Source organism: Carcharodon carcharias, chromosome 4, assembly GCF_017639515.1.
Source record: "Carcharodon carcharias isolate sCarCar2 chromosome 4, sCarCar2.pri, whole genome shotgun sequence".
NCBI lineage: Eukaryota > Metazoa > Chordata > Chondrichthyes > Lamniformes > Lamnidae > Carcharodon > Carcharodon carcharias.
Genome location: NC_054470.1, coordinates 59,876,214 through 59,903,461, shown reverse-complemented (window position 1 = coordinate 59,903,461; position 27,248 = coordinate 59,876,214). Strand labels below are relative to the sequence as shown.

Genomic DNA, 27,248 nt, shown 5'->3' with positions numbered 1-27,248 from the left:
GACTAAAAATAAGCCTGTTGTGTTTTCTCTTATGTGGATAGGAACAGGTTAACATTGAGCATGGCCAGTAGATGGGTTCTGTAGTTATTGAAGCAATTCTTTTAGAAGTTCATGCCTCATTTCATGCATCACTTCAACCCTGTCAATGCAGTGTATGTTAACTTGTATTTGACCGGTGAAAGGGCAAGGTTAACTTATCTCACAAAGGTACTCTTTGGCAACAAATGATATTGTTCAAGCAGTCACCTTAACTGTGGGCCTGACAAATTACATGCAATGACATTAGATAGGTTTCTACTGCTTAATGTGACAAATCTCCATGGGAACCTCTCTGAGGACAGAGATGGTCAGGCAGATTGTAACTAGTCACTCTGTCATACAAAGTGACAAATTCTAGATGAACATGACCTTTTGAACTCAGTATTGTTGACCTTTTGGAAGCCTTTGAGTATCTGTGAACCTTGGATATATCCTTTATCCTGGGCACTTTCATATCAAGCTTTTGAAATTAAATCTTGCTGATGCATTAGGTCAAATACCTTGGTAATGCACTTATTTTTCAGTATATTGTACAGTATCACAACTGCAGGATGATTTGATTTCAACAGCAAATATTAACAGTCAGTTATTCAGCAAGCAGAACACTGGGTCCTTATTTGGAAGGGGATGGTTCAAATCTGTGACTTGTTATTGAAACGTGGCCACCCTCTGTGGCTGAGTATCATCAGCTCCAACCAATGTTTTAAACGGAACTTCTCTTGCTGGGAAAAGTGCTTGACCCATTTCAGGGTTTTTCAATTAGTTTTCCATAGAAATGAGTTGGCAGGGGGGAGATTGGGGGTGGTGTTGAATTACTTTTAAAGCATAGTGTGTTCAAAAGATTTAAAAAATAGGCCACAGAGATAAGCGCACAAGGGAGAAAGGAACAGAAGGGGTTATATGAAGGTGGGTGGGATGAGGAGGCTTATGTGGAGCACAGATCCTGGCATGGACCTGTTGGGCAAAATTGCCTGTTTCTGTGTTCTAAATAAGTTTATAAGAGATTTCTTCTTAACCCAGCCCAAAATGGTTGGCTCTTAGTCTTGAGACTATGTTCCTAGAGCTAGACTCTCCAGCCAAGGGATATAACTTCTCAGCATCCGCCCTGTCAAGTCCTCTAAGAACCTTCTACGTTTCGATGAGATCACCTCTCATTCCTGTAAACTCCAGACAATATAGTCCCATTCTACAAAATCTTTCCTCATTAGAAAACCCACTTGTCCAAGCAATCAGCCTCGTCAGCCTTCATTGCATCCCTTCTAAGGCAATCATATCATTCCTTGGGTAAGGAGACGAAATCTATGCACATACTCCAGGTGTAGTTTCATCAGAGTCCTGTATATTTGCAGCAAGACTTCCTCACTCTTATACCCATCCCCTTTACAATGAAGGCTAACTTACTATTTGTCTTCCGACTTTCTGTTAACTTTCTGTGACTTGTGTACAAAATCGCCCAAGTTCTTCTGCATACCAACATTTCCTTACCCCTCACCTTTTAAAAATTATCCTTCTTCCAACCAAACTGGACATTTTGACTTTTCTCACATTGAACCCCATGCACCACCTTTTTGCCCACTCAACTTACCTGGTTTGTAGCCCTTTTGAGAAGGATGTAAGGAAGCTGCACTGCCTACATTCCCACCTAGTTTTGTATCGTCAGCAAATTTGGCTGTATAACACTTGGCCCCTCATCCACGTGATTGATATAGATTGTAAATACCGAGATCCAAGCACTGATCCTTGGGGAGTCCCATTGATTATAACCTGCCAATTCAAAGAATGATCTACTTAGTTATACAGTCTCTTTTCTGTCCTGTTACAAATATGAGGCTTTTTAAGGTCACTATGTTTAAACTGCCTCCTTTAATTCAAGGTAAAATGGAGTAGTGGAGTGGGGCATGTGACCACTTATTAGTTCTGCCTAGTGATAAGCCTTTGTGATCTGGTTGCCATGGGAATAGGGGGCCTAGGTCAAGCGTTATTGAAAGTCGGGTGCCAGGTTTAACACCAGCGGACACAGGGAAAGGCAGTTGGCTGTACAGCTGGCATATTTACAGACTCTGAGACTCTGGAAAGAGAGAGATGCTGTCTGTACAAAGCAGGGAAGCTGCAGCTGTGAGAGCAGGATGCTTGTAAGAGTTGGTTTCTTGTTTTGAAAGAAGACAGGAAAGATGGGACTTTTGGAGACTTAAGAACGAGGAGTCACTGAAGTGGACCTTGCAGCTGGAAGGAAGCCCATTTGATTATGCTCAGAAAATTGAGTGAAGGGAACTTTGTTTAAAAAGGGCACTGGAAGACTCACCCTGGCACGGCAGGGAGAAGAGAGCCTGTCAAAATGCTAGGAGGGACATGGACTTGAATCTATCAGGCTATGTCTCTGCTGAGAGTGTGGTATAATGTATAAATGTGGCGTTGGGTTTTTCATTGTGTTAAGTTGTTGAGGGTAGTTGATATTGATTTTAGTGTGTTTGTTAGAGTAAACATCTTAAATATGAAATCTTGCCATGTGATCCTTTGAGTTGATCACTGGAAATTCACATCTCTATTTTTAAAACTTACTGATCTCTATGGGAATTATAACAGTTCTTTAACCAATCCTCAATTCAGGCTAGTATATTATCCCCATCCCATGAGTCTTGTGTAATAATCTCTTAATGGCCCCTTTGACTTTTGAAAATCCAAAACTACTACAGTCACTGGTTCCTCTTTATCTACCTTGCTTGTCACACTCTTAAGAAAAAACTCGGATTTGCCAAATGTGATTTTCCTTCATGTTGACTTTGCTGATTCATAGTATGATTTTCTAAGCAGCCTATTACCAGACCTCCAAACATTTTCCCAACTACTGATGTCAGGCTAACTTGCCTATAGTTCCTTGCTATCTTTCTCCCTCCTTTCCTGCACAGCAGAATTACATTCACTCCCTTTCAATTCACGGGGGACATTGTAGAATCTGGGGAATTCTGGAAGAGCAAAACCAGTGCATCAACTATATCTATGACCACATCTTTTAATATCCTATGATGTAGCCATCAAGTTCAGGGGATTCATTGGCTTTTTGTTCCATTAATTTCTCCAGTACTTTTTTCTTTACTAATACTAATTACTTTAAGCTCCTCACTCATTAGACCCTTGGTTTTGCACTATTTCTGGAATTTTTTTTTGTCTTCCATGAAGATGGATACAAAATTATTGTTGATCATCCCTGCCATTTCCTTAATGCTCATTAGAAATTTTCTTGTCCCCACCTCTGAGAAACCCATATATTTACTTTTGCTAATCATTTCCTTTCTACAAGGTTGTGGAAGCTCTCAAAATCTGTTTTTTTTGTCACTGGTTTGCTCTCATATTTTCTCCCTTTTGAACAATTTCTTGGTCATCCTTCGATGATTTTAAAACCATCCCAATCTTCAGGCTCATTTTGCATTTTGGCAACAATGTAAGCCTCTTTTAATCTAATACCACCTTTAGCTCCTCTAGTTAGGCACAGTTGGACCACTTTTTCCATGGGGTTTGCATTTCTGAAGGGAATGTGTATTCTTTGAGAATAATGAATTATTTCTTTCAATGTTCACCATGGCTTACCTATCCCATCATGTCTTTTAATATAATGTCCCAGTCTACCTTAACTTACTTGCCCCTCATACCTGCGTAACTGGCTTTAGTGAAATTTAAGGCCTCCACTTCGGACTTAACCACATTACTCTGAAGGACTGCCTGTAATAAATTCCAGTGTTGTAGCTGAGGGAAGGAAGGTGGGCAGATAAATTTTGGGGTGGGATGAAGGGCATTTGAGACTGATAAAACAAAGTGCAGGACTTGAAGGAAGAGAAAGTGAAGTGCTGGAGAAGTAAGGCAGGATACTGAAGTGATCAGGGCCACACCACCACAATGGAGGTAGAGCTGGGATGCACATAAAGTATAGCCCGACTAGGTACCTTCTTTTAGGTGAAATCTGTTGCTACCTCTGATCCTCTTTCCACAAAAAAACCCTTCCTATGTGGGCAGCATTGACAGGCCATTCCCAGTTGCTCTGGGCCTTCATCTTAAACTATTGAGGCTGACGAGGAAGGTGATCTCACAAGGCATTATAAGGTAGGGGGTTCTATTCTTCAGTAGTTTGATATAAATGCGTGACATATGAGACCACTTAAGAAGGTAGTTAAGAATCAGCCATGTTGTAATGGGATTGGGATCCTGTATAGGCCAGACTAATTAAGGATGTTGGGTTTCCCTCCCTAAAGAACTTTAATGAACGAGTTTTCACATTAATTTTCACATTAATCCACCAGCTTTATTGCTGCTTTTACTGATGTCTGTTTTTTTATTTAGATTTTTTAAAAACTGAATTCCATTCTCAAACTGAAATAGTGGGATTTGAATTTGTGTTCTCTGGAGTATTAGTCCTGGCCTCTGAATTACTCATCCAGTAACATAATCACAACCAATTTATCCTAGTTTTCATGAAGGTCTGGATGACAATGTAATTGTCCACAATAGGGTTGTGAATCACAAGGGCTTTGTGTGAGAGTAAACTGGAGTTAAATTCAGAGGGGGCGGTGATTGTTGATCTACTGGCAGAGTCCAAGGAGGAAGTGGTGGATGGAGTGAATGGGATAGGAAAAAGGTTGTCAGAGTTAGCCCCCCAGTAGGATTAATGGACAGGAAGGTCAGGGAGAGAGGACAGTGGGGCATTTGGGGTTGCTTCTGTTAAGGAGGCAAGGATATGTGCCTTGGCAGGCACTTTGGAGAAGGTTACAAGAGGTAGAAAAATTTGTTCTAGATGTATTCAAGGTATGAATGAAGGCATGAATGGTGACAGTAGCATAAGAAGGTAGATGGGTAGTTAGTTGCTAAAGAGAAATTGAAGGGAGAAGGGCACTTGGTATATAAAAGATGGAATGAGAAAACATCTGGTTGCCTGTTTATCTTGATTCGGAAATTCACTTGACGAACAGTCAGACTAGTCAGTGCTAAAGTGGAGACCAAGGATCATTTGCTAACATGCTAAACTTCACCTTCTTGGGGCTTGACTCTCAATAATGCTAGGCTTGCACTACCTGCTGTGACCATCAATCAAGGAATGAACAATTTAATTAGTGGCACTAGGCATGATTCCGCGTGCTCACAAGCCATAAATTTTGGTATCGAAGGTGAGATTTTTACTCGTTCTACTTCATTGTTTCCAACACCTCATTATTGGCATTAAAACCCCAGCCCCCCAATTACAATGTAACATGCAGTGCAGTAGAAAGAGAATTTATTGAGAGCAATGTGAACAGACTGTTTTAGCATGGCTATCTGCTTACACTCTGAATACAAAAAGCAGAGTTATGCACACATTGATTCAGCTACATGTCTGGATTCAATGCACTTAAACATTGGAAAAAGCTACACAGTTGAAGTACTTAGTTATGTAATATTTCTCAAGTGGCATATTTAACTGTCTTTTAGATAATGTGAAAATGTGTATGAGATATATGGATATTAATAAATTATGATGGGAGGAATATGTTGGCAATGATTTTGATATGGAAGAAGATACTGAGCTATGTCCACTCTGCTCAACTGTTTGATCGCCTAGAGAGAATTGATTCTGTTGTTTAGTGTTAAAATATTTTTTATTCACAGACAAGTTTATGAAATTAAATAATATCTAAATATATTGCAAAGGCAACCTAACTGAGGAGCATTTACAAAAATTAAACCAAGCAGATTTGTTGACTTATTGTAATTATTGTATGCATTTGTTTGTAGTTTAGATGAAATGATCTAACTGCAAAGTTGTTTTTATTTTATTTTAAATAGTCATTATTGAGAAGTTTATCTAAGATATTGGAGACCCAGATGATAAAGTATTCCTTCTATTAACATAGTGTTTTGTTTTGTACAGGAGCCCTCCACATCCTTATATTTTTGTATTGGAGAACAAACCTCTTAGCTGGCCATTCCTCCTTCAGCAGATATCGACTATGTTTCAACAGCCTTCAGAGAGGTAAAAATGTTCAATAATAAAACATCCATTATCAAAAGTAACTTTTCTTTAAAATATGTAATAGGTAATGGAACAGTTACATTAGTTAAAAGTAAAAGACTTGAAAGGCTGTCAGGTTGCACACCACCTCGGTACACAAATGTATTATGTCAAAGAGTGGTGGCAAGTGGATATGTGCCTGTGATTCTTCACTTGCTAAGCTCTTGATCTTGGCTTACCCTTTGCTGAGGAAGTTGTTGAATGCTGAGCGGCACCTGTCAGGACAGAAAGGTAGAACATTATCTTGGACCTGTCTCATTCTTCTATCAGTTGAATACAGCATGTCATTTCCAGAGGTATTGGCCCTAGATGTTTAGTTCCTTGTCGTCTTGTGGAGGAACATTGAGTGTAGTGCAGGGAGAATGTAATAAAGGAGAAAATTGCATATAAATAAAACATGCTGAAGAAAGGTTTTAGTGTAGATCTAATGGTACTGCTTACATTTTAGAGGTATTTAAAGTCTCCAATTTTCTTTGTTTCTCAAAGGCCAAGTGCACCCATTGTGCCAATGATGGCACCGTTTTTCAAATATCTGTACTGTGAACCTCATTGCCTGCGAGAGAACTGTGAGCTTCGTCTTAGTCTTCTTAAGATTGTACTTCAGACCCAATCTGAAGAGGGAAAGAATGCACCTACTCTGTTTGTCCAGCAGGCTCTGCAACTCTTCTTTGATCTTGTTCCACACTTGCAGGTAAGATCTCTTAGCACCATTGTGGATATTGTTAAATGGTCATATTGAGTAGACAAATTCATGTTATGACTCTGAGTTTCCTCAACAGCATCAGTTGGAGTTGTAAAATCCTAGCAGCTGAAAACACATTCCTTAAGAAGAAAGTAGTACTTAAATTAGGCAATTTTGGGAAGTAGCAAGGCCAAAATAAGATAGGCAGAGTATTCACACGTCTACTCTCAAGTAATATTATTTCAGGAAACTTCTTCATTATAATTCAAATATTTTGTTTATGCTGTATTGAACCTGGTAGAGGCCATTAATGTTTGTTTCTAGAAATCAGAAAACACAGGTTTTTACTAAAAGAATTAAGCCACAAGGCTTATGATTTAAAACAAAAGAATTTTACCACAGTAAAATCAAAGAATATAAATACGAATAACTACACACCAGTCCTTTTTCTCTCGCCCCACCTCTCTTATCTCTTTACCCTCTTCTCTCTCTCACTCTCGCCCCCTCTCTCCCTGACTCTTCCCCCTCTCTGTGGCCTCCCAGCTCTCCCTCTCTCTGTGGCCCCCTGGCTCTCGCTGTTCCACCCCCCCCCCCCCCCCGGCCACCCGTGAAACCTAGTCCTTAAAGAGACCATCACCCCAACATTAAATATATTTTTTTCCCCCAGAAGCACCTGAACCATCACAATATTAGTATTGTGAGTGACTCTATTCCATTCATTCTGGGATGTCAAACAGTGCAGATTTCCGAGGTTTTATTGCACAGATATAAAATGAGAATTTGAATGTGTTTAATCAACTCCAAGATGTTCCATGTTGCTTGAGCTCAAAGGTACAGTGAATCTTAGAGCAAATTTAGGTGATTTACACATTGCTGTTATTATTCTGCTGGAATAAAGTTAACTATGGGAATAGTTACTGTCAGCCATGTTCTAGAATAGAGCTTGTGCATGATGAATGAATGCCTTTATGAACATGACATATTTCTAGTTCACAATTGGATCACTCTTTCTGAAATTTTCCCTCACCTTGATTTTTTTTCCTCTTTATTCAAGCTGCACACTTATTTAACTGGTCCAGTAGTTAAAATTGTGAAATCCATTATTTCAGTGTAATGTCATCTGTAGTATACAGCAGCTTGCTTGGCCTTTGTATGGAATACAGGATAATAACCACTTGTATTGACTCTTAATGGAATTCAAATCCATGCCCTTTGCTACCCCAATGAAACCATTAAGGCATTAATTCCCTTTCCAGTGCTTGAGCACCACCTTCTTGTGATGTATCTGTTGAGACATATTAAGCTGGAAGGCATCAACTAGCCCAGTCTCTGACTGAACTGTTCCAGTTAATGTGATGAAAAGAAATCATCCTTCAGGAGTATAAAAATGCATCCATTACCCTGTTATGGTACCAGTTATGAGAATACTGGCCAAGCTGGATACTTGTTAGGATCTGCTTGATAGATTATAATCATTTGGGGTACGCGAGGGGTCAGCTGACTACTCTGCAGTGAGACAGAGACCAAGTGAGTAGCAAAGAAGGGTTACGTGGGAATTCAATGCATTGGGGGGTGGAGAGGGGGAGAAGAAAGAGATGTGGCATACATAGGAATTATTCTAAGTTAATTAAGTGAGTAATTAAGTTAAGTTTACACAAGTAACACTGACAGGACAGGTGTGAGTGGGTCTGGAAGCCAAGGCGATCCATGCCAAACATGTCTGCAGAAAGTACAAGCAGCTAGAGGAATTTTGGATCAGGATTATTGATTTGGAAGCCAAACTGCAGACACTGCACAACATAAGGGAGGGGGAGAAATGCCTGGATGCTTTGTTACAGGAGACTTTCACGCTTCTTAGAATAGAGTCGTCTGTTTTGGTCAGCACTAAGGGACAGAGGATGCGACTGTGAGTGAAGCAGGTAATGGGACCTAGCACCGAGTAATGGAGGAGCCTCAGACTTTGCACTGATCAAACAGGTTTGAGGTGCTCACAGCCTGTATGGATGTAAGCGAGGTGTGCAAGGTGGATGAGCAGGCTGGCCATGGTACAGGAAGTCGTTCAAGCGGGTGGAGCAAATGGGTAGTAGGGGACAGTATAGTGATGGGGATTGACATCACTCTGCAGCAAAGAGGGAGAGTCCAGATAGCTGTGTTACCTGTCCGGTGCTAGGATTCGAGACATCTGCATAGGGTTGGAGAGGAATTTACAGTGGGAGGGGGAGGATCCAGTTGTCGAGGACCATGTAGGCACTAACAACAAAGGCAGGACAAGGAAAGAGCTTCTGCATAGTTGCTGAGAAGCTAGATACCAAATTAAGCAGAATTAAAGGTAATTATTACCTGAGCCATGTGCAAATTGGCATGGGGCAAATAAGATTAGAGAGATGAATGTGTGGCTCAAAGACTGGTGAGACTGGTGTGGGAGGAGTGGGTTCCGGTTCATGGGGCACTGGGGAAAGTGTGGGCTGGGACAAGTGTTCTTGTAAATCACATAACTAGGGAAATAGAGAAGGCTTTAAACTAAACCGGGGGTGGGGGGGTGACGGATCAAGCTTAGGTAGATGTAGCGAATCAAAGGGTAGATTCAAGCCAGGGGACCATACTAGTAATGTGGGAAATGAGGATTATCGAATAGCAGGACAGGACAGAGATAAGAAAACACCAATAGTGAAGACTAGATGTTACAAGGAGAGCAAAAAGTAAGAACTAAAAGGCACTGTATCTGAATACGTGTAGCATTCATAACAAAGTAAGTTAATTGATAGCGCACATCGAAGTAAATAAATATGTCCTGATGGCGATAATGGAGACGTGGCTGCAGGACAACAATGATTGAGTCGTTAATATTGAGGGGTGTATGACATTCAAGAAGAATAGGAAGCTAGGTAAAGGTGGAAGGGTAGCACTGTTAATCAAAGAGGGCATTGGTGCAATAGTTAGAGATGACTTTGGTTCAGCAGATTAGGATGTAGCATTGGTTTGGGTGGAGATGAGGAATAGTAGAGGAAAGAAGTCACTAGTGGGAATGGCCTACAGGCCCCCTAACAGTAACCATGAAGTCGGAAAAAGTATACAAAAAGAAATTTGGCGTGCATGTGATAAGGGGATTGTAATAATCATGGATGATTTTGATCTCCATATAAACTGGAAAAATTTTTTTTGTTCATGGGACATGGCATCGCTGACAGGACCAGCATTTACTGCCCATCCCTAATTGCCCTTGAGAACTGAGTGCCTTACTTGGCCATTTCAGAGGGCATTGCTGTGGGCCTGGAGTCACATGTAGGCCAGACCAGGTAAGGACAGCAGATTTTCCAGATGAGTTTTTATGACAATTGACTACAGTTTCATGGTCATCATTAGACTTTTAATTTCAGATTTTTTTTAATTGAATTCAAATTTCACTATCTGTTGTGCTGGATTCGAACTTGGGTCCCCCAGAGCATTACCCTGGGTCTCTATTATTAGTCCAGTGACCATACCATTATGCCACTGCCTTCCCCTCAATTGGCAGTAGTAGCCTGGATGATGAGTTCATGATATGCTTTTGAGATAGTTTCTTTGAGCAGCAGGTTCCAGAGAGCAGTTTATATTAGTCTTGGTATTGTGTAATGTGACAGGATTAATTAATTAATCAAAGTGAAGTCATCCCTCGGTAGCAGTGACCACAACATGATTGAATTTTACACCCAATTTGAAAGGGAGAAGAGTGTGTCTAAGACTAGTATTTTAAACTTAAGTAAGGGCAACTTTGTGTGCATGAGAGCTGAGCTAGCTGAAGTGAACTGGGATACTAGGCTTGGAGATAGAACAATAGAGAAGCAGTGGCAAACATTTAAGGGGGTATCTCAGAATACTCAATAATTATATTCCTACTATAAAGAAAAATTCTAAGGGGAGGACCCATCATCCATGGCTAACTGAAGAAGTTAAGGAAAGCGTCAAATTAAGGAAAAAAGCATATAACTGTTAAAAGGTGAGTGGCAGGTCAGAGATTGGTCAGAACATATAGAACGGCAGAATGACTAAAAGGTTAATTGGGAGCAAGAAATTAGAGTATGAGGGGAAGTTAGCTAGAAATGTGAAAATGGATAGCAAGCATTCCTACAGATATTTTAAAAATAAGAGTAAGTAAATTGAGTGTTGTCACTCTCTATAGGACTAATAAGGAGTTAATAGTGGATGGTAAGGAAATGGTGGGTGAAATGAACAAATATTTTGCTTCTGTCTTCACTATAGAGGATACAAAAAACATTCCAGTAATAGTTGTATATCAAGAAGTGGAAAGGAGAGGGGAAGTTGGTGAAATTACAATCGCTAGGGAAGTGGTACTGAGCAAACTGATGGAGCTGCGGGCTGACAAGTCCTGATGGACTTCATCCTGGGGTCTTAAAAGAGTTGGCTAATGGAATAGTTGATGCGTTGGTGTTAATTTTCCAAAATTTACCAGATTCACTCGACTGGAAAGTAGCAAATATAACCCCTCTATTCAAGAAAGGAGGGAGGCAGAAAACAGGAAACTATAGGCCAGTTGCCTGACATCTTTTGTGCAGAATGTTAGAACTGATCATTAAGGAGGTTATAGCTGGGTACTTAAAGAAACTCCAAGGGAGTTGGAAAGAGCCAGCATGTTTTTGTGAAGGGGAAATCATGTTTAACCAATTTATTGGTGTTCTTTGAAGGAGTAACATGCACCATGGATAAAGGAGAGCGTGTGGACATGCTATAGTTTTGATAAGGTGCCACATCAAAGTTATTGAGGAAAATAACAAATCATGGTCTATGGAGTAACATGTTAGCATGGATGGAAGATTGGCTGGCTGGCAGAAAACAGAGAATGCATAAATGGGTCTTTTCCTGATTGGCAGGATGTGACAAGTGGAGTCCCACAGGGACCTGTGCTGGGGCCTCAACTTTTTACAATTCATATTAATGACTTCAATGAGGGGAGCAAAGGCTTGGTATCTAAATTTGCAGATGACACAAAGATGGATAGGAAAGTATGTTGTGAAGAGGACATATGGAAATTGCAGGGGATGGATAGAGATAGGTTGAGTGAGTGGGCAAAAATTTGGCAGATGAGGTATAATGTGGGAAAATGTGAAGTTGTTCACTTTGGCGGGAATTGGAGGAGTGCAGAGGCATCAAAGGTCTAGAGGAGGTTACACAAATAACGAGTAGCAAGCCCCCATGGAAGGATTTGGAAACAAGGACGAGGATTTTAAAATTGAGGCATGGTTGGACTGGAAGTCAATGTAGGTCAGCAAGCACAGGGGTGATGGGTGAACAGGTGTAAGTTAGTATAAGGCAACAAAGTTTTGGATTAGCACAAATTTATGTATGGTGTAAGATGGAAGGCCGGCCAGGAAAGCATTGGAATAGCCAAGTCCAGAGATTAAGGCACAGCCAAGGCTTTCAGCAGCAGATGAGCTGAGGCACACTCGGAATCAGGGATGTTACAGAGGGAGAAGTGGGAAGACCTGTGCATAATTTCAAACATAGATTATGTTCGTATGGAAGTTTCTGGGGCTGTTTTTCGCTTTTGAAAATGTACATTGTTGGGCTGCAAAAGATGCAGAGGGGTCACCTGACTCTGTCTGTGGATTCCAGAAAATGCTGCCACACCGCCTTGACAGGACAAAGGGACTTTGCAGAATAAATAAGTGTGAATACCCATAGCCTGAAACCATCCTAACCTGCGTTCCTGACTTGAATGGGTCATTCTGAGACCAAGAGGATGATTATCTCCAGAGGGAGTTTCTGGAAATTTCCTGGCTCATGGGTGAAAAAGTGCCCTGAATAGTGTGGGTATTTTTTCATTCTGGGTGTGGGGGGAGTGGTGCGAGTGTGGGATGGAATTGGGCCCAGTGCCCCCAGATGCTGACTGAGGCAGTCACAAGGGCTGCCATGTGCTAAAGCGAGCTGTTTAAAGGGCCTGTCTTGGTTCTCTGGGACTTGAACCTGTTTGTTTTCTTAAAGACTAAGCCTTCTAGCCCTCGCTTATTACACCCTCACCTGCAACCCATGCCCCATCCATACCAACTCATGCCACCCCATAGCCCTTTATAGCCCCTATGCCAACCTAGTGCCCTTACACTTCATGCCAACTCACCCAGCATCCACCAAAGGCAGACCTCGGGAGCTATGCTGAGATTAAATAAAATCAAGTTCTGAATGTCTGTTATAGAGTTCACTATATTTAAAAAAAAAAATCCCATTCATGAAAGCCCATTCAATATATTTAAATCCCATCAAGTACTTAATCCTTGAATAAAAACAATCATCACCCCACATCAAAGACAGCTGAAATAACTTATTTGAGATGTCAAACAAGCTGAACTTGCAGCCCTCGGCTGTGATAATGATAGGCTGTGGAAAGCATTCAAGCATTAATAATGCTATAACAATAGCTCTGAGTTATGTCAACAAATATGTATTGGAACTGCTAAAAAAGATTTTTTCAACTCTCAGACGCAGGCAGTTTTTTTCATTTTTAAAGGACGGGATTTAAATAACTTGACAGCTTTGCAGTTCGACATACCATATCTGGCTTAAATGAGCATTTCTATCTACACCGTAAAGTCATGGAACAGACATATGGACATATGAAATAGGAGCAGAAGTAGGTCGTTCGGCCATTTGAACCTGCTCCACTATTTAATAAGATCATGGCTGATCTGTTTGTGTTTCGAATTCCACATTCCCATCTACCCCCGATAACTACAGGTTGAAGATGATCCTGGAGTGAAAATCAGATGTGCTTGTCCTGTGCACTGAGTTTAAATAGCCAGCTGTTTCTTAATTAACACTACACGCTTCATGCCCCACCCCCTTTCCTCTACCAGCGAAAATAAGATCTGTCAGAAATGGGGGTGGGACTTCAGATCCGGAACCCGTCCGCCATTTCTAAAGGTCCTCAGGATCTCCACAACTCATCGAAAATCTGGCCCTTTATTTCCTTTTCTGTACCTGATTTGACTCTAATTCATCTTCTTTCTTGGTCAATACTCTGTTTCTTTCTCAATCCTTAAATCTCATTGGCCCGACCATTCACCAAAGTCCTAGATGGCCCGTTGCCATTGCTGAACTGTTATCAATTCGCACATCCAGCAGGTTATGCTGCAAAAAATATTTGAGCTAAAGCGTGTAGGGAAAAGTCTAACTAATGCATATGTGGGAGATACTTTGGTCCAGAAAAATCTGGCCCATTGTGGTAAATAAGTTCAATGAAGATGAAAAGACCACCGTGACAAGCCATTGTCCTGTTGTTACCAATTATGCAAGTTTGAATATTTAAATCAATTTCCTAAACTTGAATCATCTGCAATTAAATTAATTACCATTATAGGTGTAGAATTTACAGAGAGCTCCTTAGGCGGCTCTTGCATATTTTCGATCTGAAATTTTTGGGTAGATTTTAGGCTCCATTGCCTGGACCAAAATCTAATGGAGCAGATGGTCTGCCCCTTATAAAATTTGCCTGATTTTCCATTAAGTTAGAATCAGTTACCTCAGTTATTATGCGCTCCAGATGATTACATCTACTCTATTATGCCTGTTTTTGCTTCTGTGATTCACTTTACTCGTAAATAAATCAGGACATTAATTTGGCCTGCAGAAGGTGACTTGATGTTACAAATGCTTTCCACCTTCCAAATTGACATGAAATATCAGGGGCAGGCTATGATTTCACCTTTTAAGCAATCTATTGTTAATTAAGTACAGCAGAGAGTAAAAGAGATGTGTTTCAGTTTGTGAAAGACATGGTTTGGTTCCTGAAACTTTCTTCTAGCTACAAGAAAAATATTTTAGAATAAGCCCAAACTGTAATGCACAGGGTTGAATTTGGCTGTTAGTTGCATTGTTCACTAGCATTCCTGAAATATAAATAATTAAGACTTGCATTTATATGATGATTCACAACCACCAAGTGTCCGAGAGCACTTTGTAGCTGTTGAAGTACTTCTTGAAGTGTAGTCATTGTTATAATGTAGGAAACACAACAGCCAATTTGCACGTAGCAAGCTCCCATAAATAGTGACGCGATAATGACCTGACAATCTGTTTTCCTGATGTTAATTGGGAAAAAATATTGTCCAGGACACTGGGAATAGTTTCCCTTCTCTTCACGATGGTGTAATGGGAATCTTTTACATCCACTCAAGGAAGCAGATAAGGCCTCAGTTTATCAGCTCATCCACTTCCAACAGTGCAGACCTCCCTCAGTATTGCACTGAAGTATCAACTTTCATTTGTGTGTTCAGGCCTTGGAGGGGGCCATCGTTTATTGCCCATCCCCAATTGCCCTTGAGAAGGTGGTGTTAAGCTGCCGCCTTGAACTACTTCAGTCAATGTGGTGTAAGTACATCCAAGGTGCTTTTCTGTAGCAGCTTGATGCAACCAAGTGGCTTGCTAGGCCATTTCAGAGGGTAATTAAGAATCAACCACATGGCTGTCTGGACTCACATGCAGGTCAGACCAGGTATGGACAACAGATTTCCCCCCTGAAGGACAGGCTGAACAAGATGGATTTCAGGACAATCTGGTAGTTCCGTGATGATTGTTAATGATCATTTTATTCCAGATTTATTATTCATTTAAATTCAAATTCCCCCAGCTGTCATAGTGGCATTTGAACTCATGTCCCTAATCCATTAGTTCAGATCCTCTGAATTACTAGTTCAGCAACAATGTTAAAAGCACTGTTGTATTTCTGTTTCTTTCCTGCCAGGTAACTAGTTTGGCACAGGTTACAGAAGTTGCTATATTTCTTAAAGAGTTATCGCTAGCTTTCCTCCACCATGCTCATTTTTGGAAGTCTGAGCTAGCCCAGCTGTCTCTGCAACTGCTTTGTGTTTGTGAATTTAGTCTGCAAATCACAGGAGAATTCTCTTCCCTTATTCATCAAATTCAGATGATTGTCAGCAATGTCCCCGAGGTAAGCAGTATGGATTTTGAATGTACAAGTGTTAATCGTAAATGAAATTTGTCCTGACATGCTATTATTAAAAAGTATAAACAATGTTCTTTCCCTCCATCAACATTGTTCTAGTTATAAAAATGGAATGGCAATATATTCTCGTATTTGTGGATATGATATTACTCTGTCACATTTCTTCCAGAGCATTAGTATGTCTTAGTATTGAATTAATGCTGATAAGCATCTTGGGCTTCACCATTGTGTAACAACATCCTCTTAACTCCATGGTGCCTTAAAAAGTTTGCATTAAAATTTAGAAAACGCTGGAAATATTCAGGAGGTCTGGCATCACCATTGAGGAAAGAAACTGCTGATGTTTTGGGTCAGTGACCTTTCTTCAGAACTGGACAGTTTTTATTTCAGATTTCCAGCATCAGTTGTAGTTTGCTTTTGTTTTCCTTAAAAATTAATTTGACTGCATTTTTTTTTTGAGTGAATGATCCCTTTAAATTGTTTTGCATGGTTGCGCGCACACATTATTTAACAAGGCCTGTGTGGTACCTGCCCGGCTGATGCTGCACATCTGTGCCACTTAGCGGGAACATTGGTGTATCATATGCTCTTTGTGTGTGATACATCATAGGTGGTGCCTTGCTGTCTATATAATGTAGTTTTAATCCTTATTCAATTACATTATTACTTCCTTTGCAAGAATCACAACTAAAGAATTAGGGCTGCCAGGAATTCAGATTAGTTCAATTGGCATTTCAAATGTCAGGTCATTTTGCACTATGTACATGACACATATGGAGCCCACTGGCTTCAAAAGCCCTGGGACATAATATCTTGCAGTCTGCTACTGCCAGACCACCAACTTCATGCATTCTGGAAAGCAAGATGCCTGCCTTTCCAGGTCCTTGGCTCCAAAACAAACGACTTTAATTAGAAAAGGGGTACTGGATGTGAATTGAAATGCACTTTAAAAAGAAAATCAAATCTAATACTCCTTATCGGTTGACATTCATAAAACAATTGTTGGCTAGCCTCCAATCTTCAGATCTCTGTAACTTGCTTCTCGTTTTCTTAAGGCTTTCTGAAGTTTATGAATTTGTTTCCCCTGTGCCAATAAGCTCCCTTGTATGCTGTTATCTACAGAAGTATCACTGGATGTTGAAAAATTTAGTAGAGTCTTTCATGCCAAATAGTTCATGTGCCCCCAAAAGTTGCAAGAGCATAAATCTACTTGTTTTCTAGATGTGCAATGTGAATTCTTGAATTAGAATACATGGCTTTTTAACTGTTGAGCAACATATATTTGCAATTTAAATACATAGAGTGCCACAATCATAGGATAAAGTTTGTATATTTTTCTAACTTGGTCATCTTCTTTATATCAGGCATATTGGTCAGCGAACCTAGTAGATGAAGAGTAGTGTATTATAAAGATTCTATCATAGCCATAAGTAAATGTATAGGAAAATGCTCATATTTACAGTGAGGGAAACTTAAAAGGTACAAGCAACGTATGAGCAAGCATTTAGTTTAAAAAAAACCCATTTGCTGTAAAGAATGAAATGGCAATTTACCCTTGTGTTTGCTCATATTTACAGTGAGAGAAACTTAATCAGGTTGTGTTTTTTTTAAAGCACCTTTTATACATCAAAAACATGACACGTTTTCACTTGGCTTTAGTTACTAATAAGTCGGTCAGATAACTTTTTGGAGTCATTCTGATGTTTTGAATGTATTCCAGACTTGGTGCATTGTAATCATCTTTGTCATAATCATTTGTGTTTGAGTGCAGTATGATATATGCTAATCAGTATAACTTCAGAGCATTTTTTTAAAAAATGATCTATTTGTAGAGTATTCATGCTGAAAAGATGCTTGTTGGACTGAGCTTACTTCTGCTACAGACTCCAGTGTGTCAGCAAGAGCCCATTTTGAATCTCGGTAAGCTTGAAATTAATGTTGAAATTAATTGAAATTAAAGACACTTTTGTGTGTGAGGAAGGCAAATTCTTTTGAGGAAACTGGGTTGATTCATAAAATCTTAAGCAAAAATGATTGATGGGAAAAATATATTTTCTTCTCTAGTTATCCTTGAGGGCCACGAATAGAATGGATTGTTTGCAGATATTACTTTATGCTCATGACTCAGATCAAATAAAATCTGAAACATTTCAACCCAGCAGTTGAACAAAAGCAAAATACTGCCGATACTGGAAGCTTGAAATAAAAACTGAAAATGCTGGAAATACTCAGGTCTGGTAGCACCTAGGGAAAGAGAAACAGAGTTAATTTCTGATGAAAGGTCATCAACCTGAAATGTTAACTCTGTTTCTCCCTCCAAAAGTTAAACAGGCTGGTTTTATTTATCCTTTGCTGGGAACCAGAACACAAGGTCATAGTCTCAGAATAAATGGTCCACCATTGAAGACTGAGATGAAGAGAAATGTCTTCAATATTACTGAAAAAAAGTGATGCTGTCAAAGCTTTTCATCTTGCACTCATCAGGACAGATGCAAGAATGCTAAATTTCAAAGCGAGCAACAATTTATACTGCATGAAAAAAGGATGCTGATTTGTTGGCAAGTCGACTCTGGAGAAAACACCAGGGAACTCTCTTTCCCCCACGCTTTTGTTTAATTCAAAAAATGTGCAATGCCTGGACTTGCTCCAGGCTCCTGCATATGAATATGTATAACTTCTAGCAAGTGTAAGTGAGCCAAATTGCAGGGCCAACTGATCATCTTAATTTGGTTATTAGAGTAATGCAGTCCAATTGCTAAATTATATCTAATGTCGCATCTCATGTCAGATATGACATTGAAAATGCCAGGTGGCATTGCAAGGCCTCAAGGCTAACCCAGACATACATGTTTGCAAGTTGGACGAAGGAATTGGAATAGTCCTCCTTAACAAGTGTGACTATATTGACAAAATGCATGCCACTCCTCAGGACAAGTCCAAATTCACATCCATTGGACCCACAGCCAAGCATGACTGCACAGCCTTACCCTGGAGCAAGTCACAAAAATGTTTGGGTAGACGTGTGTAAGAGTAACAAGCTGCCTTGTGCTGTAAATGATAGGATTTGTCCTCATGGTTCACTATGTCCACGTGTGTGTGGGTTTCCCAAGACACACACACACACTTGATGTCCCATAACACCCTATCTTATCTACGACTGGTTCTTCACAACATGAATTGGCCAAATGGTTGAATGAGTTGCTGAAACCAGTTCTGAGTGTGTTTTCCACATATAAGGTGAAGGATTCCTTCCCTTTCAGGAGGAAGACTACCTGTGACCTGCATATTGATAACAATGATATGTCTATGTGATCGTTCAACATTGCTGGCCTATTCACTAATGTGCTGCTGAAAGAAGCCATGAACTTTTGAGCCATGCCACTGTATTGTGGCAATCTAGATGCATTGCCATTTTCTGAATCAGCTTTCATCGAACATATGAACTTAGCAACTTGCGTAGTTGAGTTTAGCTTTGATGACACTGTGTATGCCCAAGTAGATGGTTTTGCCGTGGGATCCCCTCTCGGCCCAGCACTCACGTTTTCGTCGGTTTCCATGAGAAACCTGTTTTTGATGGGATGACCCCTAACCTTGCATGTTTCTAAAATGTAGTTGATACATTTTGCTTTATTTGAATCCGCAGCTGCATGTAAGAATTTCCTTACATACCTGGAGCTCCATCCTGCGCTCAAATTCACCTTCTGAAATGGCGCAATCTAATGAGCTCCCCTTCCTTAATGTGCTAGTTGAGAATTCTGCTAATGGGCTCTCACGTATTGGCTACCACAAGCCAACCTTTCATTGCGTTTGGATACACCGTTAAAAGTGTGACCTGAGGGGTAAAAAGTGACCTGGAAAGAAACAAGGTGGATAAAGCTAAGCATTGAAGTAAAAAAAAACTTCTGAACCACGATGGTAGGAGAGAAGTCAATGATTTGATGAAAACCATGAAAGATGCAAATAAACGTGAAACTGAGGTTGACCTCAAAACAGAAAATATTTCTTGAGCTACTCACAGGAGATTAGCAACCTGCCCTCTCCAGGCCAAGATATTGCAAACAAAAGTAATGACTTTGTTATAAATGACATAGAAGTCCTAAACAGGTTAATAGCCTCAAAATAAATAAGTCCCCAGGGACAGATGGCATTTGCCATATTGTATAGGAGACTGTAGGGAGTTGCTTTGTGAGGCAATGCCATTCACGGAGGGAGTTTTAGTTCTAAAGAAAGGCCACAAGGTCACAATTCAAAATGTTAACTCTATTTCTCTCCACAGATGCTGCCAGAGTATTTCTAGCATACAGCTCATGTGAGAGCAAACAGTAATTTTATTTTATATTATAATCTTGAATTGATAAACAAAAATTCCTGCTTGCACTCAAGTAAGAAAACCGCTTCATTGTTTGCTTCATGTGTTTTTGATATGTAAACCAAAGAGTAAAACAGTGAGTTAGCATGCCCCAGTGGTAAATACTGGAGAGAGAGTTGAGCCTATGCAGCTCAAATATGCATTATCATATTTGGCTCCCTTCACAGTTTTTTGGCATTTAGAGATATACTAGACAGTATTACTTGGATCATATAAGGCAAAGATGAGGAATATTTGACACCTTGGCTTGTATATTTACTAATTACACGATGGAAGTGTAGAGGATTCGTAGGCCTTTGATGCTTTGGTGAGGAGGGGATATCTGGGGATGGAATTATTAAATCAGTAAATCCAGAACTTATTGACAGGATAAAAATGTTTATTACTTAATATCAATACTTATATTCCAGTGCAATATATTGAAACTTTTTCTTTGCATGTGTTCGGTCCACTTATGTGATCTGAGTAACGTTTAACGTTAGTTGTTTGATTCAGTGAAGACTTTAATTACAAAATTAAGTTTGTTCAAGGCTATGAGGGGGAAACATATATTTGTGGTTTACTACTTATGCATTGCAGTAAATGAGACAAATTAAATGATAATAGGCCATTTTCCTGCAAAACAAAACCTATACAAGTACATGCATATTAAATGTTGTAATTGTATTTTTTTTACATCAAGAATTCCAGGCAATATTTTTCATTAAAAGTTTTGTTGTTTAGACCGCAAAGACCAAACCTGATTGAAATACTTCAGGCTGATTCCTCCTATATTTCCCTTGACAATTTAATTAGGCAGAAACATTTTCTGAATGGTAGTTTGTTATCTGTAACCACAACTTAAAACCTTTTGAAATTTAGATTACACACCTGCAGGAAAATTGCTTTCCTATGAAGGAGGAACAGGGAGGTGGGGGTGTAACCCCTGGATACAAACTCTTATTTGAATTGAGCTTCTCATGTTTTAAAAAGATCAGTGCAAATATGACTTACTTTACACTTAACAGATCTTAGGGTTTAATGATTCTGATTTTTAAAAAAACTAGGCCTCTTCCAAATTACCTCTCAAAATGAGTTCTTTCCTTGTCATTCGAAAAAACAAATCTTTTTAAATTAATCTTGGTTGGATTTCATCGGAAGACTGTTCAAGAATATCCAGTGGTGTAATATGTTCTTTCAACAATGTGGATGTTCTATCATAGTTTATGCTATAAACTAAGTGTTACTGAGTAAAGCTATTAAGGGAACTGCTGGATTATCCTTTGGACCTTCGTATCAGAAAGCGTACTGGCAGGTTTTGCCATTTGAGTTGGAATTGGAAAGGGTAGGCAAGGTTGAGGACCGAGTCTCCCAAAAAAAATTAAAATTAAAAAATAGGTTCAAATTTTTAGTTTTGCGTTTATTCTTTTTGTTTCAGCGTTGGGTTTTTATTTGCACTTTCCAAGTATAAGACCTGAGTCTCCTGGTTTGTTTATTTTCTCCAGTTTGTGAAATACTGATTCCCTCGCCAACCTCCAAATGCCAGCTTCAGTTGTATCCCTTAACTAAGTCTTTTTCTTTCCCTTACTTTTACCCCAACCATTGTTTCCAAATTGTAGCACCTGCATGATGTATCAGAATTCAGTGAAGGTGCTCAATGCAATTGTGCAAAAGATGACTTGACCTGGGCTATTCTACCAAAGGTTAATATGCTATATGTTAATATGCTCCCATGTAAAATTCTGAATTGTACTTAATAAAACAAAAGAGATATTTTGTTTAACAAGTTAGAGGTTCTCCTCTACCTTTAAGTGTATTGGAATCTATGACACATCATGGAGGCAATGTACCAAAGCTGTTTGACAGACAAATGTCTTCTGTTAACACAATGAGGGATGGTTTTACTTAATTTTAAGAATAATAGATTATTACGTTCAAAGTAGCAGTGCCTACACTAATAAGAACGAAATAGAATTCAGCAAAGGATTTTTCATTATTACTTTTATTCCATAAAGGTGTGTCATTACATTGAAATCAAGGCTGTCAAATCTGTAGCCCTCTAGTCGTAGCAATCAACCTTCAAAGCTAAGCAATTTAGAAAAGTTTGTACCTGTAATTCTCACATCTCGTTTGATTATCGTAGGTTTGGAAGTTTGAAAAGGACTGTTCTTAGCATTTGTGGTCAGACCAAAATCTGATACCATAAGTAGTTGGTGCATATGGAAATTAGGGGAGTATAGATTAAAATTTTATTTGTGGCCCACCACTCTACTCCCAATGCCTGAGTGGCTTTGAGATCACTTGCAATAAACTGTTGCTTTTGGGGAAAAAAAATCTGTACGTGGCTGTGTGATAAAACTCTCTTTTTACCTATGTTTCACCTATGCTGATTCACCTATGTTTAAAAACTCATCTAAAGATGCTGATTATAGTCATATAACGATCCATAATCATGACTCTGGTGTTGTCACTAATCTGCCTAAAAACTTCAATGTGAGTAAAAATAGTGAAACATACTACTACAGAGTGTAGTTTTATTGAACACCACGCTAGTCACAAATCAGCTTCATAAATGTCAGAAACATTTTTTGCAATATCCAAGATAAATTAGTCAGAGCAATTTTCTTATCTTCTGCACTTTGGAGGCTTTTTTCTTCCGTTATGGAGCCACCTATGATTGTTCACAATTTTCAGTGCAAAATAGAATGTAAAAATCTAATGAAAGGATTTAAATGCCATTTTTTTTTTAATTTTGACAGCTCTGAAGATCCTGTCTTTGTCATCTGTGCACAATTTACACAAGGCAGCTCTGATCCTAGTGATGCCATTACTGCAGATAGCATCTTCTACTGCGGTTATGAACTGTATGTCGGATGCAGAGGTTACATCAGTCAACCAGAAACTGGCTGTGAAACTCCTTAATATTATACAGAATGAGGAGGTAAAAGACTTTGCTAGCAGACAGAAGGTAAGGAAGAGATGATGGTTCCTGTGACATTTTGATTTATTCTGTAACAAGTAAAAAATGTATTTTATTTAAATTTTAGTGGAAACTCATCTAATATTTAATATTTTTGTTTTAACATAACACCAACTTGTATTTTGGCCTGAGGTGCTTCACAAGAGTAGTATCAAAAAAAAACCTTGACAGCAAGCTACCTAGAGAGAGATTAGGACAAATGCCCAAAACCTTTTTCAAAGAGGTAGGTTTTAAGGAACATCTTACAAGAGGAGACAGCAATAGAGAGGCGGAGAGGTTTAGGGAGAGAATTCCAGAACTTGGGCCTTGGAGCTGGAGACCAGACACAGTGTGTTTGACATGGGTTAAATATCTAAACGTATTTGGAAAAGCCTGAGCGAATACTTGAGAGCAATTAACAAGACTATGGTTATAAGTTTTATATTTAAATATCTGTACAATGTTTAAAGGAATTTTACATCTCTCACCAAAAGTCAAAGTGCTACATGTTCAATCAATTGTTTCAATATGTGGTGACTGTTATGTAAGTGAACTTTCTTCACAATAAAATCTGACAAATACAAATGCAACAAATGATCAGGTAATCTGTTTTGGAAAGGGAAGTTGGGAGATGAATGTTAGGGGAATGGCCTGCTTCGCTTTGAATTAAAGTCTCCAGTTTTCTCTAAAATATAGCACACCTGACCCCCTGTACTTCACGGAATTGTCAGCCTTGATTAAGTACTCGAGCCCTGGAGTGGCAATTCCTCATTTTGGCAAAGAGGAGTTTCCACATATTGTTGCCTTCTAAAACCATTTCATTGCATGGCAACCTTAGGTGACTTCAACTAAGTTTCATAGGACGGTTAATTAAATCTCTGCTGGCAATTTAAAATGAAGTACCTCCATGGGAGGGACAACAGAAACCTAAATTCAGAACAGCTCCTATAAGTTTGGAATTTTTGTCAATTTGTTGTTAATATGAGCTAAACTTAGAAGAAAATGGGAAAAACCATTTCCTCTCCTTCATTCCCACTTACCACCACCTTTTGATAATACACTGTCAACAGTTGTGTATCATGATTGTTCTTTTAAATTATTCTATTACATAAAAGCTAAAACTATGTTTTTTGTTTTCTCTTTTAGCCTTCTTATGAACTTATCTTTCCGTTAACCAATTGGTATAAAACTGTTTTTGCAACTTGGAAACTTTTGGATGCTTTCATTATGGATGTCAGTGCTGCTTCTGTTTGGTTGTCTTCTATCAAATCAACACTGGCTCTAAATGACAAAGTTCCTGAACACATTACTCTGCTGATTGCCTATGTAATTTTAAAAGAGGATAGGGAGTGCCTTCACAGAGCTTTGGATACAGCTACAGAATTGGCTAAAGCCGATGCTTCTCAGGTAACAATACTGTAGCCGCCAAACAAAGTCTAAGAACCAAAAACAGAATTACCTGGAAAAACTCAGCAGGTCTGGCAGCATCGGCGGAGAAGAAAAGAGTTGACGTTTCGAGTCCTCATGACCCTTCGACAGAACTTGAGTTCGAGTCCAGGAAAGTCTTTCCTGGACTCGAACTCAAGTTCTGTCGAAGGGTCATGAGGACTCGAAACGTCAACTCTTTTCTTCTCCGCCGATGCTGCCAGACCTGCTGAGTTTTTCCAGGTAATTCTGTTTTTGTTTTGGATTTCCAGCATCCGCAGTTTTTTTGTTTTTAAAGTCTAAGAACCGTTTGCAAAGAACTGGTTTACATGACAGTGATTCCACTAATACAACAGTTAGTTGAAAAACATATGCAGGATGAAATACTTTACACCTCTACCATTGCAGCCAGCAATCACTGTTGTTTACCATGCTCATATTTGTACCTTGAGTGAGTTAATGAGTTACTCACCTTAGCAATGTCCGTCTGAGATATGAAATATTTATGTTTCAAATACTGACAATGGTTATTCAAGCTGACTGTTAGGAGATGAAATTTTTGTCTTCACTAATTACAATTTTTTTAAAAAAATGAGTAAAATGTAATACTTTAAGTACTTTGTACGGAGTCAGTTAAATTATTGTTTTGGTCAAGAACAGTTTCAGCCGTTCTGATTTGATTAGTTGTATGTCAAGGGAGGAGTCATATTATTTAATGATAATTCCTTGTTACTATTAAGGTGACCTGGTTCCCTCCATTCCTTTTCATTTGCAGGTACCACATCTCATTTCTGTTTTGATGTTTAAGTTGGGAAGACCACTGGAACCTACCCTGTATCGGGCTATTCTTTACACACTTCCTGCTCTAGGCACACACAAGGTTTGTGCTAAGAAATACCATTCATCTCATCAATGAAAATATTTTGTTACCTATAGGATTAGTAAATGAAACTTGGCTTCAGTTAGGATTCATAAATGGTGTAAGATGAAATGTTTGGAAACTGCAGTCCTTTCCCACGACCTGCTCAGATATTAGTGAATTTCTGAAGGCTGATTGAGTACCTTCAGAAAAAAATGAACACACACAACCAAAAAACTGGCTTCTAACTCTGTCTTACCTTCTGAAATTAGATTTGTGTTGCTCAGATAATTCGTGCTTTACAAATGCTGTGGAAAACAACAAAACTTAAAGCCATATCTCTGCGCCTTATGACAATTCTATGGGAAAATCAGGTAAGGAAACTGCATGTGTGGTTAACTTTTTTCATCAGTTTTATCTCATTGAGACTGTTAGTCACAGTTGTTCTGGCAATGTGGACTTTCAGCAGTATGCAATGTGCAGCAAATGCCAAAGTGAAGACTGACCATTTTGTAAATAGAGAATAGAAATCCATGGCTATCAGTGAATTGTAATCATTGTACTATGACTATGTAATGTGAGTGATCAAGTTTTGAGTGTTTTATGTTGCTTGATTTGGATATCGAGTTGCATAAATTATTTTGAATGGGTTCTTTTAGGTAATCAAGTGTTTCCATAAAGTAAAGTTTTTTTTTTCCAAATTATGCTTACTTGCATTGAAGTGTGGGTACTACTTTTTTTTTAAAACTGATGCTTCCAGCACTCTAGTGTTGTGACCAGTTGTTTAGGTGCATTGCTATAATTCTATGTTTCTGTGAATGCGAAACCTCAGGCTGTAGAACTACTCATGTGCCTTATACTCTCCTGAAATGCATAATAAAAAAACAATCAAGATGTTCAATCACCATTGAAAATTATACACAGTGGCTGGTGTCTTACAAACCTAAAGTGTGTCATTAACTAATATGTTCCAACACCTATCAAAGTGTAATTTTGTGTTAATATTTAGGAGAACAGTGTTTCCCTTGGAATGTTTTTACGTTATTATGTAGCATACACTAAGTTCAGTTTTGAAGTTTTATGGTATTCTGGATTTCCAAATGCTATTTTATTAATTATTTGCATGGAGTCCTTTGCAATTACAGTTTGATTTTGTTCATTTTTTAGGACCGTGTTTATCCAGAACTGCAGAAGTTCATGGCATTAGTTGATGTGCCATCAATGTCGCTTGCTAAGGAAGATCAGTGGGAACAGGTGATAGCCAAAGCAGCATCCATGAGGGACATATGCAAAAAAAGGTGAGAATGGTCTCTGTTGCAAGGCTGAATATTGTATATTGCTGAAATGAAAGACATGTTGCTGAAGCTTTTCGTCTTGCACTTATCAGTACAAACACAAGAATACCAAATTTCAAACAATCGCAACAATTTATGCTGCAGAAGCAAAGCGTGCTGATTGGTTGGCTAGTCAGCTCTGGGACCTTCTGAGCCTGGCTTTCACAGAAATGTACAGTGCCAAGTCATTTGGGGAACTCCGTTGCAGCAGAGTAGAGTCAGAGAAAGACAGAGTGGCCCCTTTTTTTACGGCACTGGCTGCCATATGGTAAGTTTTAATGCCCAGTCTCAATGTTAGGGAATGGGTGAGCTGGGTGAGGGAGCAATCTGAGGAGGGGTATTTGGGGTTCATGGTGAGGGTCGGGTGTGTCATTGGGTTGGGTTGGGGGCAGTTGCCGGGTCCTGTTGGGTGTAGTCAGGGAGTTGCCTGAGGGTCAGTTGTGTAGCTATCCAGATGTTGGACTAGGTTTTAATCTGTCTAATGTTTCCTGGGTAACTACCCCAAATAAGTCCACGTAACTGTCCGAAGTCCTGACTCTAGCTCAGAGACATTTGCGGAGGGTCCTAGGGAGCAGGGAAATTATCTATTCGAAGCTGAAACTTCGTGGGCAATTT

The 27,248-nt window shown here is 39.2% G+C and overlaps 1 protein-coding gene across 7 annotated transcripts in view; it reads left to right on the top strand.

Moving 5' to 3' along the window:
• Positions 1 to 27,248, top strand: part of focad (focadhesin) — a 246,608-nt gene that overhangs the window by 66,132 nt on the left and 153,228 nt on the right. For 5 of the 7 annotated variants that reach the window (XM_041186297.1, XM_041186293.1, XM_041186294.1 and 2 more), the window contains exons 6-14: positions 5,933 to 6,034; positions 6,560 to 6,764; positions 15,487 to 15,693; positions 17,541 to 17,628; positions 22,816 to 23,024; positions 24,162 to 24,422; positions 25,216 to 25,320; positions 25,572 to 25,673; positions 26,467 to 26,597. In XM_041186297.1, the coding sequence (XP_041042231.1) occupies positions 5,933 to 6,034; positions 6,560 to 6,764; positions 15,487 to 15,693; positions 17,541 to 17,628; positions 22,816 to 23,024; positions 24,162 to 24,422; positions 25,216 to 25,320; positions 25,572 to 25,673; positions 26,467 to 26,597 (1,410 nt within the window). Of the gene's footprint in view, positions 1 to 5,932; positions 6,035 to 6,559; positions 6,765 to 15,486; positions 15,694 to 17,540; positions 17,629 to 22,815; positions 23,025 to 24,161; positions 24,423 to 25,215; positions 25,321 to 25,571; positions 25,674 to 26,466; positions 26,598 to 27,248 lie in introns of those variants that run through there. The other 2 variants (XM_041186298.1, XM_041186300.1) reach the window with 2 other exon arrangements.